The sequence below is a fragment of the Aristolochia californica genome, unplaced genomic scaffold (assembly GCF_029961685.1).
Source record: "Aristolochia californica isolate CCGP_79_NKW_82.1479 unplaced genomic scaffold, dmAriCali1.0.hap1 SCAF_1, whole genome shotgun sequence".
NCBI lineage: Eukaryota > Viridiplantae > Streptophyta > Magnoliopsida > Piperales > Aristolochiaceae > Aristolochia > Aristolochia californica.
In genome coordinates this window covers 54,598,991-54,613,925 of record NW_027181770.1, presented here as the reverse complement: position 1 = coordinate 54,613,925, position 14,935 = coordinate 54,598,991, and the positions used below count along the sequence as shown (strand labels likewise).

At 35.7% G+C, this 14,935-nt stretch overlaps 2 protein-coding genes across 3 annotated transcripts; one reads left to right on the top strand and one right to left on the bottom strand.

Moving 5' to 3' along the window:
- The first annotated feature begins 5,384 nt into the window (after positions 1 to 5,384).
- Positions 5,385 to 7,554, top strand: LOC137951371 (magnesium-chelatase subunit ChlI, chloroplastic-like). Of its 2 annotated transcripts, none has more exons than XM_068797996.1 (3): positions 5,385 to 5,656; positions 5,853 to 5,956; positions 6,200 to 7,554. In XM_068797996.1, exons 1-3 carry the CDS (start codon positions 5,545 to 5,547, stop codon positions 7,250 to 7,252), a joined length of 1,269 nt encoding a protein of 422 aa, XP_068654097.1. In that variant the 5' UTR covers positions 5,385 to 5,544; the 3' UTR covers positions 7,253 to 7,554. The 2 variants fall into 2 exon arrangements, with proteins under 2 accessions (XP_068654097.1, XP_068654089.1); XM_068797988.1 differs by having other exon boundaries at positions 5,386 to 5,656; positions 5,847 to 5,956.
- A 953-nt stretch (positions 7,555 to 8,507) lies between these two features.
- Positions 8,508 to 10,116, bottom strand: LOC137951386 (nudix hydrolase 15, mitochondrial-like). The gene is made up of 4 exons (XM_068798007.1): positions 9,703 to 10,116; positions 9,457 to 9,599; positions 9,017 to 9,136; positions 8,508 to 8,943 (listed from the first exon to the last, which is right to left on the bottom strand). The coding sequence occupies exons 1-4, from the start codon at positions 10,103 to 10,105 to the stop codon at positions 8,716 to 8,718; spliced, it is 894 nt and encodes a 297-aa protein (XP_068654108.1). The 5' UTR covers positions 10,106 to 10,116; the 3' UTR covers positions 8,508 to 8,715.
- Positions 10,117 to 14,935: the final 4,819 nt, after the last annotated feature.

Below are 14,935 nucleotides of genomic sequence, written 5' to 3'. Positions count from 1 at the left end.
AAAAAGGTTTAAAAGAGTGCTCACAAAATATTTGCCTATGAGTATAAGTTGAGGTAAGTTCCAGCTCTAGTCAGCTATTTATTGTATATGTACCCTACTTTCTTGGTTCTTGTCATCTCTATAAATGATTTTAGTAACAAGATTTAAGGGTTTTATTATAATTAGAGAACATGACATCCACAACTTAAAGCCTCATGAAACACAAATATAACACCAGGCCAAACACCTTGAGATTATGGTTAGCAACTCTTTGGTACAAGCCCTTAGGTCCCAATTTAAGGGATTTTACAACTTTCAATCAGATTTAAAAAAATTTGTGCTAAATCTTAGGATTCCATTATCAAGACCTTAAAGGACCTCAGGGTGAGAGGAAGGTGAGAGGAGAAGAAGAGGGAGGGTGAGTTGAAAGAGAGAAGAAGGGAGTTCAAAGTAGAGAAGAGGAAGAGAGGAGCTCGAATGAAAAAGAGGGTGTGGAGAGATTAGGGTTTTGAAGTAAAAGCATAATCCTCCCCCTTAAACTTTATTTAAGGATTTAAAATTAAACCATTACATAAATATTCATAAACCTTAGTAGGAAATGAAGAATAAAAACATAAGACGGATTATAAGTATGCCACTCTTCTTCTCTTATCTTCTCGAACACCCCCTCAAGCTGATGCAAAAACTTCATAAACTCCCAACTTGGAGTTTGTAGTTCTCAATGTTTTTGAATCAACAAGCTTTGTGAATATTTTAGCAACTAGATCTTGATACAAAACATACTCAAGGCTTATGATACTAGCTTATAATTTTTTTCTTGTAATTTTTGTTAGATGAAGTAGCAATCAACCTCAATGTGCTCTCCTCTCATGGAAGACTAGATTGGAGGCAATATGGATGACTGCTTAGTTATCACAATGGGTTTTCATTGGAGTATTACTACTAAAACAAAATTCTATCAACATGGACTTAAATCATATTTGCTCCCTAATTGCATGTGCCAAGGTTCTATATTCTGCCTATGCACTAGATCAAGCAACTACATTTTGCTTCTTGCTTCTTGTTCTTCCATTTCCTCCAATTAAAATGCAATAGCTAGATGTAGATTTTCCTTCATTTGGAGAACCTATCCAATCAACATCTATAATGCTTTTAGCATTAATATGACTATGGCATTTGTGTGAGAGTCCTTGTCCAAGAGATCTCTTTAAGTATCGAATCATACATGCTAGAGGTTGCCGGTGAAAGCTCAGAGGGTTATGCATGTAATGGATAAAAACATTTACTGCAAAAGAAATGTCAGGTCTAGTTACAATAAGGTATATCAATTTCCCTACTATCCTTAGAGACTTTCCCACATCTACATCTTCTCTAGAACTAGTACAAAATTTTATATTAGTGTCCATAGGAGTGTTTGCAGGACAACATCATAGCATCCCTATCTCACTAAGCAGGTCAAACATATATTTACTTTATGAGAAAATAATGTCATATATGGATTTCTACACTTCAATTCCAAGGAAATATCTAAGAAATCCCAAGTCTTTTGTCTTGAGTTCATTACATAGGCTCTCTTTCACTTGGTTGATACTTTATGAATCACTTCTTATTAGCATGTTTAACTAATATTGAGTGATCCATTATACATCTATTAAAGCCAAATCGAAGCATTGTTTGGCTAGACTTATCAAACTATGCTCTTGATCACTATTTGAGCCATATAAAGATTTTTATAAGTTGCACACTGTCTCCCCCTCAACCATAAACTCAGGTGGTTGATCCATATAAATCTCCTCTTTAATCTATCCATTAAGAAATACATTCATAGCATCAGATTCATATAAGGACCATAAAATTTTTTCAGCAAGAGATAAAATAATTCATACCAAATTTAATTTAACCCCAAAGGAGAATGTCTCCTCATAATCAATTTCATTTCATTGAGTATATCCCTTAGCTATAAGCCGAACTTTAACCCTTACCTCGTGCCATCGGGTTATGTTTAACTATGAACACCCATTTTCATAGTTTGCCAAGTTTGATTTTCATACAACTGCCAATTCTTCTTCCATTGCTGCTCTCCATAAAAGATGTTGAATAGCCTTATGATAAGACCTAGGATGAGGTGTAGAAGAAAGAGAAGCAAGATATGTGCAACAAGTAGAAGAATACCAATGAGTAGATAAAAAATAGACATAGGGTGAGATGTAGATGGTAGAGTGCAATACAATAGTTCTTTCCTAATAGTAATGGGGTCGAGTGACATATAAGGACCAAACATAATATGTGAAGAGCGACAAGAACTAACTTCAAGAGGATTTGTAGATTCTACAAGAGTGTATTTAGCTAGTGGAGCAAGAAGATGGAGATGATTGTTGTTTGTGATAAAAGTAATTGGATCTTCCAATGACATCATAATCTTAGGAAAAGTTATAGAAAGAGAGAATCTAGGTGGTGCAGTGCCCAATTGATAAAATGATTGCTCCTCATAAAAAGTCACATCTTTTGACATAAACAACCTTTTTAAGGAGGGATTATAATATATATATCCTTTTTGGGTACGAGAGTATTAAAAAAAATACCTTTAATAGACCAAAGATTCAACTTGGTTGTGTGAAGATATGTATCATGGACAAAATAAATACATCCAAAAACCTAAGGAAGGGAAAAACATTATCATGAAGGAAGATGGAGTATTGGTGAATTGTTGTAGAGAACCAAAGAAAGAAATCAATTAATAATTAAACATGCAGTGAGAACATCATGTCCCCAATAGAAATCAGGTACATTTATACGTTGGAGTAAGGCCTTGGTAACTTAGGTCAACCTACGTCAACAACATCCTCCTAAATTACAACTTTTTCCTTCGAGGTTGCTTATCTTGTGAGACTTGTATTGCTTGAAATTCACCTTAGACTCAATGAAACTTGTGAGCTATTGTTTTCATGAGACTCGTCGTAGACTCCTTGATATAGCTTATTATCAAGTAAGTCTTTTGTTTTCTTTTTGTATTTTACTTTTTTTTAAAGAGGTTTTCTTGAATCTTAAATCTAAAAGGGAGTGCCCATTAGAGCCAAAATCTAGTTGTGAGAAGATCTATTGGGAGAGATTGGGCAAGTGTAATTGGCCTAAAGATAACCGAAATCTCTTTGTATTTTCCTATTAGAGCAAGATATTAAAATTTTTCAAAAGCAAGGGTTCTTGTGTGGGGAATATTACTAGGGAGGCATTGATAATGAAAAAACTTGGCCTCCTTATAATTGTGTGCATGCAATTTCATTTTGCTTATTCCCTTACTTTTTAATTGCACCTTAACAACTTAAATTTTTATTTTATGCTCAATTCACCCTTGTTGTTGATATGCCACCAAAGCCAAAAAAAAATGTTGGGCAAAAAGTGCCTTCGGCCTCTCTCTTTCTATTATTATAATATTTTTCTTTGTAATTAAAATTATGCCTCTTGACATATTATGAAATAAAGAGTAGGAGTACAATCTAAAACATGAACTGATTATACTAACACCCCTATTCCTTATATTTTCTAACAATATAAGTTTGATGAAAATTAGATTGGTTTTGCAAACAAAAGATAGCACATAAATCAGCTTAACTCAAGTATGATTTTGCAATACAAGTTTGCTAGTGAGTGATCTAAACATAATAACTTTTGTTCAAATTTGTGAGACCAAATTAAATCAATAAATTTACAGTATAAGCTCAGTGATGCTTGGATTTTGAAAACAACCGCCCAAATATTTACGATTGTATAAATATCCTCTTTTAAAATGCCCTAGTATTCAATATGCTAGAGTGGTAATATTTCAAAGTACAAGAGCACATGCAAAAAAATGCCAAGCAAACAAAAATTTAAAAATATGACCTTAGTGATAATTAGCTCTATAGTTACTTGCTTTTAGAAACTGCAAATCCACTCTCCAAATATGATGTCAAGTGTGTGTAGCCTTAGGAGTCAAGAGCAATAAACATTACGGTAAATCGACTTAACGGACAAGTTCTCAACATTCAATTTTGAACCATCGCGCTTGAAAGAGATTTTTTTTGCCATCTTAAAAATCTCAAGTAAAATTTTAGATAAAGTACCTAAAATTTTTTTGAGGAGCTATTAATTACATAAATAGGTCACTCGTAGATTTTAACCACCTATCGTGGCCAAATTGAAACATTGGTTCTCATTCCTTAATTGTCTAGAATCCACCATTGTGACGACTACAAACTAGTCAGACGGTCTTCTTTAAATGCTTCTTTCTTGCCTTCTAGGTATTCAACTTCCTTGGCTTGGTTGTTTGAACAGATTGTCTAATGGACTCTTCTAGTGCCTTTTCCTTTTCTTCTTCAATTGGACAGTCTTGGTCCAACCAGTCAAATTTCTTAAATGCTTCCTCGATTTTCTTATGTCTATTTCTCTTTTCATGTCTAGTTGGATGGTGGTAGTCCAATTGGCTGATCTTCTTTGTAGATCTTTCTTTGTTTTTTTTTCTCTTCTTGCCTTTGTCGAGATGGTCATTCAATCAACTAGGCAAACCGTCTTTAACAAAGAGTTTTCTCTCTCTTGTTGAGTTTCTGATTTGCTCTTCATCATCTAGTTGAAAATACCTTCTTTTACTTATTATATTGAACATTCTTTGAGGCCAATCAAACAGCTTCCGAAATAGCTGCTTCAAAAGAGTTTTTCTCTCTTGTTAGGTCAATAAGTTCTTCTAGCTTGATCGAACAATGTGCTTTTTAACATGAGTTTCTTGTCCCTTTTGGTATGGGTCGTTCAATGTTTTTTGCCAATCGAATGAATATGCTACCAAAAATTTTCTTTGGGTTTTTTTTAGCTTTAAGTCATGTTTGATACACATTATTAGTAACTTAAAAAGTTACAATCTTCAAAATTACCTCAATGAAGATTTGGAGACCCACATACTCCTAATAGGAAGTACAATCAACAAGTTCTTTGACCTAGATGCTTTGGTTGATGTGTTCTCTCATTTGTCAAAAAAATCATGCATCTAAGTTTAAGTTAACAAAGGCCTAGCTTGGTTGAAGCTCCAAATCTAGGTAAGAAGTGCACCCTTCAGTCACCTTATAGTCATAGAAGGTTGAGTTGACCCTTCTTATGTAATTTCTTTCTATAGATATAATTTGGAGACAACAATGATAATGTGTTTGTGATCATGTCCCACCTCCTAGCCATCTTCGACTTTGCCCTACGTGGTTAAGTCAAGAAACTACACTCAGGTCGCTTCCTAGTTAGCCCACTCAGAACCTGAGTAATTGGGCTCCTATAAATCGTGGACCCGCACCACTACTGATCGCGATTCTCGTTGAGTGGACAATATTTGATCAAATACGTGTTACGCTGGCATTCGTGCGGAGACCCCGATCGAGCGTCGGTAGCTACTTCATCGAAGAATTTTCGAGTTACGGCGGAAGTCGACAAGAAGAGAACGCACAGAATCGTCGGGCTCTTCTATCCTCTTATCCGTAGATGCTATCTTCCTGAGTTCATGGCTAAGTGAACGTCGTTCTGCTCACTGAACCGAAGGAACGAACAACATTCATGGGGGCATTACTTGGATCTTACTCTACTTCAGTAGCTGTCTTGGCTTCTAGACTCCCTTTTGCTTCTAGACATTCCAAGTTTTCCAGTCCTTCCGTCTCTTACACTTCAGGTATGTGAAGCTATTCAGAAAAGAAGACAGATGAATGCCTCTTCTTTCTTTTAGCTTCTTCACCTTTACTTGGTCAGCTGATTTCTTTCTTGTCATCATAGATTGAATTCTTGTTGGAACGAATTTTAGGGTGAAAATTTTGAAACTTCAATACGGCCGCAAAAATCTCATCATAGCTGAAATTTTGCAGGTACAGTTTATGCTCGCAGTTTCCATAGCGCATTTGGTGTTCCGGTGAAAAATGCCAGGCCTCATCTCCACATATCCAATGTCGCCACTGAAATCAGTTCCACTGATCAAGTATGTATCTCATAAGCCCCTTTTTCCATGCCTGCTTCTTATTTACCTGCAACTCTATGCAATTCGTATATCCAGCCCGTTGTGTGTTGTTGCTTTTTTTCAAGAAACATTTGCTTACACTTCACCATCTAAGAACTTATCCCGTCTTTTAAATTTGTTAGTGTTTGAGCATGGGGGCTGGAAATCAGAACCTTGATTAGATTAGTTGGTGTGTAAACTTCAAATGCAATTAATTGTTTTCAGGCCGAGAAGCTTGCTAGAAAGGAAAGTCAGCGTCCTGTTTATCCTTTCTCTGCTATCGTTGGCCAAGATGAAATGAAACTATGTCTTCTTTTAAACGTCATTGATCCAAAGATTGGTGGAGTTATGATTATGGGCGACCGTGGGACTGGCAAGTCCACCACTGTAAGATCCTTAGTAGACTTACTCCCAGAAATTAAGGTTGTTGCCAGTGATCCCTTCAATTCTGACCCGGAAGATCCTGAATCCATGGGCATTGAAGTAAGAGAAAGTGTGATGCGAGGGGAGAAGCTCCCAGTTGTGACCACCAAAATCAATATGGTTGATTTGCCTCTAGGTGCTACAGAAGATCGTGTCTGTGGAACTATTGACATAGAAAAAGCCCTCACTGAGGGGGTGAAGGCATTTGAACCTGGTTTACTTGCTAAAGCCAACAGGGGGATTCTTTATGTGGATGAAGTCAATCTTTTGGATGATCACTTGGTAGATGTCCTTCTAGACTCTGCTGCTTCTGGATGGAATACTGTGGAGAGGGAAGGGATCTCAATTTCTCATCCTGCTCGGTTTATACTTATTGGGTCGGGAAATCCTGAAGAAGGGGAATTAAGGCCCCAACTTCTTGATAGGTTTGGAATGCATGCTCAAGTGGGAACCGTGAGAGATGCTGAACTTCGAGTGAAAATTGTGGAGGAGAGAGCACGTTTTGACAGTAACCCGAAAGAGTTTCGAGATTCCTACACGGCAGAGCAAGAGAAGCTCCAAAACCAGATTGATGCAGCTAGGAGTTCTCTTTCTTCTGTACAGCTTGATCATGATCTTCGTATTAAGATATCAAAAGTATGCGCTGAATTGAACGTTGATGGCTTAAGAGGTGATATTGTGACAAATAGAGCTGCAAAAGCTCTGGCAGCTTTGAAGGGAAGAGACAAAGTGACATCAGAAGACATAGCCACTGTTATACCAAACTGTTTGAGACACCGGCTGCGGAAGGATCCATTGGAATCAATTGATTCAGGTTTGCTTGTAATAGAGAAATTCTATGAAGTGTTTAGCTGAGTGACATATCTCTCTGACCATCCATTAGCTGTTTGCGTTCTATTGCTCGACTTCAATTGGAAGTTTTACCTTGAGTTCTTGTATAACATTTCTTCTTTTCTTTTCTGTTATTTCAAGGACAAATTTAAAGTTCATAGGTTGCAACATAGGTTGTGAGTTGAGACACTATAAAACTGACAATATGCTCTATTTGTGAGCTGGGGCTGACGGGTTCTCAGTATGTTTTTTCTTGGAGTGTATCAAGAATTGTGGGATGAGCCATGCATGTAATACTCTCATTTGTAAGTCCTGTCTCTTTCCTATGCATGTTGTTGTCAAATGCTTGATTTATAACCATCCAAAAAGGAAAAATGCTCTCTAATCAATGGAAATCAGTTTTTTTTTTACAGAGAATAGCTTCTATCTGTATGAATCTGTTTTCATGGAATCAACCTGTATGCTTACCTTGTAGCTTGGGGAATCCTTACTGTTTCTGATTTATTCCAGTTTTTTAAATGAGGTGTTGAATGTAAAGGTTCAGGTTACAGACTTTTAGCAATTAGGTGGCCATTAGGATTATGTAATATACCTGTTGGTGATGGGATCCTTGCCTCTGCTTGAACTCTATTTACAGTAAATGGCTTGGACCTTTGCTCAAAGATTTCTTTTGTGAGCCAACTTTGAAGAACTTTTCAATCCATTGCTTGTATTGAGAAACTTTGTCCACTACTCTCTTTTAATCTCCTCCTTTTGCAAGAAAAGTTTCTTGCAAGTTGACATATCTGATAGGGCCACAGGCTCTTTGCGAGTTTGTTGCATTTTATTATTAAACTGGACTGCCTGAAATTAGATTTGGTTTGTTACGCTTAACCAGCCCTTGATCACTGAAAGTCAGTGTTTGGACTAGCAAATAGGCAGTAACTGGTTAATCATCATCCATTCTGAAGCTTCAGTTGGCTATAGCAATTGTGACAGAAAATAAAATCAGTTCAAAGTATTTGTTGTCCTCTTCTATAACACCCATTAGGATCCAAACACCTGTTGAATCTCTAACAAGAATACAGTCTGTGCAAGAGTTAGCCTATCAAATGATTCCAAAAGAGATATACACTTGCATTTTACTCAGCTTTTAATTCTAGAGATAAATATTCTCTGTTTAAATCTTTGTTCTGATTTTGTTCTGTTCCGTCAAATAGAAACAAAATTCTTCTTCCAGTTAGTTTACATGAAGTTCTGAACATTTTTACAGAAACAGAAAGCACCAAATATAATTTTCCCATTTGATAAGTTTGTGGCAGATCTCATGCCCTGATTAGCTGTGCTGCATTGCTTTAGAAAATTTATCTGGCTTTATGTTTTTTTTCCAATAGCATGTTAGATATTGAATAGAATCACACCATTACATATGGTAATAAGCAAATAATTGTCACAGAAGTGAGCGCAAGTTCTTGCTCTAATTTGCAATTGACAACAACAAACGTCAATTATGGCTGCGGATCCTTCTCGGCATTATCGGGACGAAGCTTATAATTAGGCCTACGTTCGTCAAAGCACGGCTGCCGCTGGAAAACTACTGAAGCAGCACGAATCAATATCCCAGCAGTCATGCCCCAAATCACAAATTTCTTATTATCAGCTTGGTAATCAAAGAAATGAACCACGTAACTGGTACCCAACCATTCCCTGTTCTCCGACCTCCGGTTGTCGTCGTCCTGCATCCAAATCACAGAGAATTGAGGAATCGACGGAATTAGAGGGAAGACGAAAAGGGAAATAGAAGACTACCTTGAGGAACATCTCTAATGGGCAATCAAATACTGCCTCGACCTCATCGGGATTCAATACAGGCTTGAATGCTTGCTTGTCGGAAAGAATGCCAACAACTGGTGTTACCCTCAGAAGATGCTGTAGAGTTAGACAGAACACAACGGTCGGTTCAGTTTCTTCTTAGAAGTTAGGGCTAAGATCTAGCTGCCTCCGTCTCTTCGTTAACCATTCCCAGAAATTTTAAACGATCAAAGGACAATAGGAAATGTCAGTGTCGGTGGTCTGAAAGAACAGTTTCGGTAGCACCGTGCAACATTTAACCTTTGTTATTTGTTGCGAAAAAAAGAAGCTATTCTCTGCACCTTGGAATTCTTTCTTTTAATCTTCCTTCTTACTTGTTGCAGTGGTAAACAAGACTATATCGATCATAATTTACAAAAATTATGGTAACCTCGTACCTTGGACAGGAAGGGTTCGAGAACAGTGACAACGTTCACGAGTGACGGATCTAAGCCGATCTCCTCTTTCGCTTCCCTCGTCGCCGTATCACAGTCATCCTTATCGGCTTCGTCCGCTTTCCCTCCCGGCAACGACACTTCACCTATTGCAGAGAAAAAAAAAAATCCAATTTTCTACAAAAATCTTTACCCATAGTTCAAAAAGTAAACATTTCCTCTCCCATTCAGAAAATTGAAGATGACAACCTGAGTGGGTCGAGAGATTAGAAGACCTTTTGGTGAGAATAACACGGATATCGCCCATATCTCCCTCAAAAAGGCAGATGAGGACGGCAGCTCTCTTGGGGATAAATTTCAACTCTGAACTAATCGGCGATGCAGACTCAGGGACACCAACTTGAGAAATGATCCTACCGGATCTTTCTTCTTCGTTTTCGTCGGACCAACTAGGGGCTTTGTAGAGACGGAGCTGTTGAGCTAAGATTCCAATGCGCGAGCTTCCCGGGTTCAAATCCATGAGAGGAGATGATAGGGATGATGGGGGCTTCCGGAGAGGAGGACAACAGACTTTACCTAGAGCTGCGATCATGGGAGGACGGGATGGTTTTCCATTTCTAAAACGCTGAAGGAAAATGGCCAGGTTATTCATTATTGTCTTAAAAGAAAAAATTTCACTCTTGCCCCTTATTGCTAGGAGGGTTGAATCAAAATGAAATTCCTCTTTATTATGAACTTAGTTCCCCATTCTTGATCTAAACACATTAAAATTAGACACCATATTATTCAAGAATTGGTTCAAACTAGGACAATTAAGATTGAATTTGTTTATATCAAAAAACGACTAGGAGACATTTTCATAAAACTTGGGGGATTTGATTGATTCTTTAAGTGAAGAGAAGAACAAGGCATGAGTAACTCTCTTAAGTCTACTCAAGTAAACTTTTTCGATAAATGAAGGTATCCCTCATTAAAATAAAATGAAAACATGAAAAGAATAAAAAATTATCAAATTTTGGAAAGTCACTAAACTTGTGATCGATGATCCACTTAAGACAATGATTGCTCATCCTACAAATGATCGATCATCCTTTATAACCAGTTACCGAACATTGCCCAAAACCTAGTTTTTTAAATAGGGTTCAAATTATTTTGAAAATCCCCAATTCAAATCTCACACCTTGAGCTTTCGAAACCCTTGCTTTGACCCACCAATAACAAAATCGAATCCAAATGGATTAGTTCATGGTAGATTTACACTAAACTAAAACCCTAGAATTAGTCCCCAAGAGAAATTAAATTAATTTCAAAATTAAAAATTTGGAATTAAATCATGTAATAATTTAGGAAATTAAAAAGAATGATTTGTCATGATTTCATAAAATCAAGAGAAAAATTGATTAATTTTTTTTAAATTAAAGAAATTAGAATCCTTAATTAAGGAATAAAAAAAATCTTTCATTAGCCTATAAATAGGTTTTTATTAATTGTGAAATTCATTATAATTAAATAAAATTTCTCTCTTTTCGTTTGTGGACTAGGCTCCTAGGGCTTAACCATGTAAAATTGGTTTGCTCATTTTGTTCTTATTATCTTCAATTTTATTTTTGCATAGAAATTTCTCATGTTATTAGAGTCGAAGGTCTGATTTTGGCTATTTCTTTCGTTGTTAATTTTTGCATAATTTTTGTGTATTATTTATTCCGTTGTTTTTAATTCAAAATGATTTATGAATTAGATAAATCGGCTTAATACAAGCATTTGCCTCTTTTTTCATCAAAATCCATTCATAAATAGTTTATAATTTTGTGTTTTTTACCGATGGGCACCATATTTTTTAACGACTTTTCCGTTGCAATATAGTGTTTTTTATTTAAATTGTAGCACTAGTTTGAATGAGGACTCAAATACGATTATTTCCTCTCTTGTTTCGTCAAAATCCATCAAGAAATGATGGTGCAATTGAGATTTCAAATCTTTGGTTTATTTTGCATCGAGAGGAAGATGATGAGCTAGCGTGGCTCGCCATAATAGGCACATTGGTTCACGCATTCGGTTTCAGAAATTGAGTCTAATGGAGGAACCGTGCGTAGACTCGATACGATGGTATCGGGTCCACAACGCTTAACCGCTTGTCTATCCGGCACGCAGGTTTGGTTCTGACTCAAGGATTTGCCACACAATCCAATGCACAATTTCGGATCTTAGTTGGAAAGTTGACAAAGAATTTGCATAAATATACTGCATATGCTTTAGTATCCGCATTGCATTCAACTTCTCGAATCCAAATCCAACGTGTGATATGAATAGAACATTCGACCCGTTTCGTTGTGTAGGGGTGACATTGCTAGTAAATGAGGAGAAATATCATAGAGATAACATAAAATTGTAATTATGCAAGTTGGTGTATGTCATCTTATATCTTTTTTTCTTTTGATGCATGTAGCCCTAAGGGCATTGTAGTCATTGTAAGCACTTCCCTAAAACTATAAATACAACCTTAGGATAGAGCATTCAAGCCTTTTCCTTTGGGCTCAAATTAGTCCATACACCTCTTTTTTTCCTCTTCCTTCTCTCCCTTGGTTTCTTCTCTCCTCACTCCCAAGAGTTAGAGTTCTTCTCTTCTCTCCTTCCCTTGAGATCTCTTGGGTTTATGTGTTGCCCCTAGAAATCAACATGGTATCAAAGTGGGTAATGATCTGAGATGGAACAGGAGAAGAAGATGGAGAATACAGGGAGGAAGAAGAAGAAAAAGAAAAAGAAAAAGAAAAAAATAGGAGTTTCTCGTTTTTTCTCAAGTCTTATTTGCCAATTCTTATTTTTTCATTGGATGTATGAATCTCTTGATGTATTTTTAAGATATAAAATTATATACTGTTGGAAATATCTTTGAGTCTATTTTTTCAACTAAAATATAATTGTTGCTATCAGATTTTTCTAGAAAGAGAAATCAACATCTAAAGCAACAAAGGTCACGCAACAAAAAAGTTTCGTGTAGCAGCAAAAATTCTTGAATGGTTTGTACCAACATTATTGAAGATTTATATTGAGAAATATATCTAAGAAGAAAAATATCTGAGTTTACTTTCTTTCCCAATAAACAGTTTCTCAATCTGATTTTTCTAGAGAAAATTATCCACATTGGAAGAATAAAATATCATGTTGGTATCCTGTTGCATGTGAAGATCCGAATTTAAGCTGAAGTTTGTATTTAATTTTTGAGTTTCTAATCTTGGTTGAGTTTCTTGTTTGTTTTCAAATTCTACTCAAGATTTAACCAGCTTGATTATCTTTCCGTTGTTAAAAGTTTCTTTTGTTTGGTCTCACATTAGATGAGTTTCCTTATGAGAAGTCTTTCCCTATATAAGTTTAGTTTCCTTTTTAACAAAGTTTGAAAATTTTGAATTAAAAAGTCGTGTTTCCTTGTTCTAAATTCGAAATATTAGTTATCTTAAATCTCACTCTTGCCAAAATTTATCTCTTGAATTTTCTTTCCAGATTGGTCAAGGTGTGGTAATTGCTTTATATGAGAAGTCTATTTTTAGAAAGTGTCCATTATTATGTTCCATCTCAAAACTTTTCTTATTAGGGTTTTTTAAAGTTTACTTAATCATCATGTTCATAGAAGAATAATTTTTTTATCTCCCTCTTCAGTCAAACTTGGTCACCCCCCAAAAGTCATACTTGGTCAAATTTTTTAAGTTAATTCAGTACTATTACTACAATCTCCTTCTTATTATAATGACAATTATTTTCTCTACCTTTAATCCCCCGTTCCTTTTTACTCAGTTGCCTTTTTCCTACCATCCTTTTTTTACTCTTGTTTACCCTCTTAGGCCAATCCCTTGGTGCATTGCTTTGGTTGGTCTTCCTTTTTATAAACGAGTGTTTTTAAGGCCATTGAGATTTTTTTATTGGTACCCTTTGGGTTTTTTATCACCATCTTTTGAGTGATCGGCTTTACCCACTTTAGTAATTATTATCACTATTTTGTTCGAAATCATTTAAGTTTTGTTTTGACTTTTGCTTTATCACCCATGTTTAATTTTTGAGAGTTTGTGTCCAATTGAGTACTTATCCTTGGGACACATTGATGGAGGAGACAATTACTACACTTTTTTTTTGTTTGTTTTAAACTAGTATCATTGTCATTACCTTCCAACTTGAGGGGGAGAATAGAAGGAGAAGTATGAATGATAAGATTGGTAGTTGAGTTCTGCTATGGTCACCCTTTCTTTCGAATTGAAATATGGATGTTGCTATCATTTGAGAAGAAGAAATATTATCTACAATGAATAATTTCACATGTTGTGGTAATCAAGTTTTATGTGACTAGAATATCCAACTAAGGGGGAGACAATATGAAGAGTACAAGCAAGATGTGAAAAAGAAGAAGATGAATCAAATCAAGGAATCAAAATTTCTTTTTCAAGCACGTAAGTTTCTTGACCAAAAGTATTTGCAAGTGAAGTTATAAACACCAACCTGAGGGGAGTGTTAAGAGACACTCGTGTGTGTAGGGGTGACATGATTAGTAAATAAGGAGAATTTTTATAGAGATGGCATAAAATTATAATTATGTAAACTGGTGTATGTCTTCTTATGTCTTTTTCTTTTTGAAGCATGTAAACCTAAGGGCATCGTAGTGATTTTAAGCACCTTCCTAAAATTATAAATACAACCTCAAGTCATGGGGTAGAGCATTCACGCATCTTCCTCTTGGCTCAAATTCGTCAATACACCTCTCTCTCTTTTCCTCTTCCTTGTCTCCCTTGGTTTCTTTTCTCTTCTCTCCCAAGAGTTAGAGTTCCTCTCTTCTCCTTCCCTTGAGATCTCTTGGGTTTATGTGTTGGGCCCCTATTCGTTTACTATTTTGGTCTAGTTGTCTCATTTTTTTAAACTTGAATTGGACCAATTTTTTTTTCAAACAAAACACTTTCATATTTTCCTCATTTTTCATTTAATTTATATGAAAATTTCACCATTATTTTTCTAAAACAAATCCTCTATTTATTTATTTTTAAACAAGGGGGAAGAATTGAAAAGTGATTTATTATTGAATTAATAGGGAGATTTTTTTTTGGTATTAGGAATAGGGGTTGTGTGTCGGATACAATCTCATATCCTAAACCAATTTTTAAAATTTAAATATCATATTAATATATTTTTCATACACCATCTACCTCTCTTTCGTCTAATTTTTATCACATTATTTGCTTGTATAATTTGTTTTATTGGATGGATATATGACATGCTAGTCGGATGGCCCCCTGCATAGTAATTACCATCTCATCAAAATTTTCTCCAACCCATATGACATTTCATTACACCATCAACAATGCCAAGCACAAAGAAAGTTCCCTTCACAAGATGAAGGTCCTATCCTACAAGACAACAAGTTGTATTTCTTCTTACCCCCAATACAACTTGAGGGAGAATGTTAAGAGAGAAATTAAATTAATTTTAAATTAAAATTTTACAA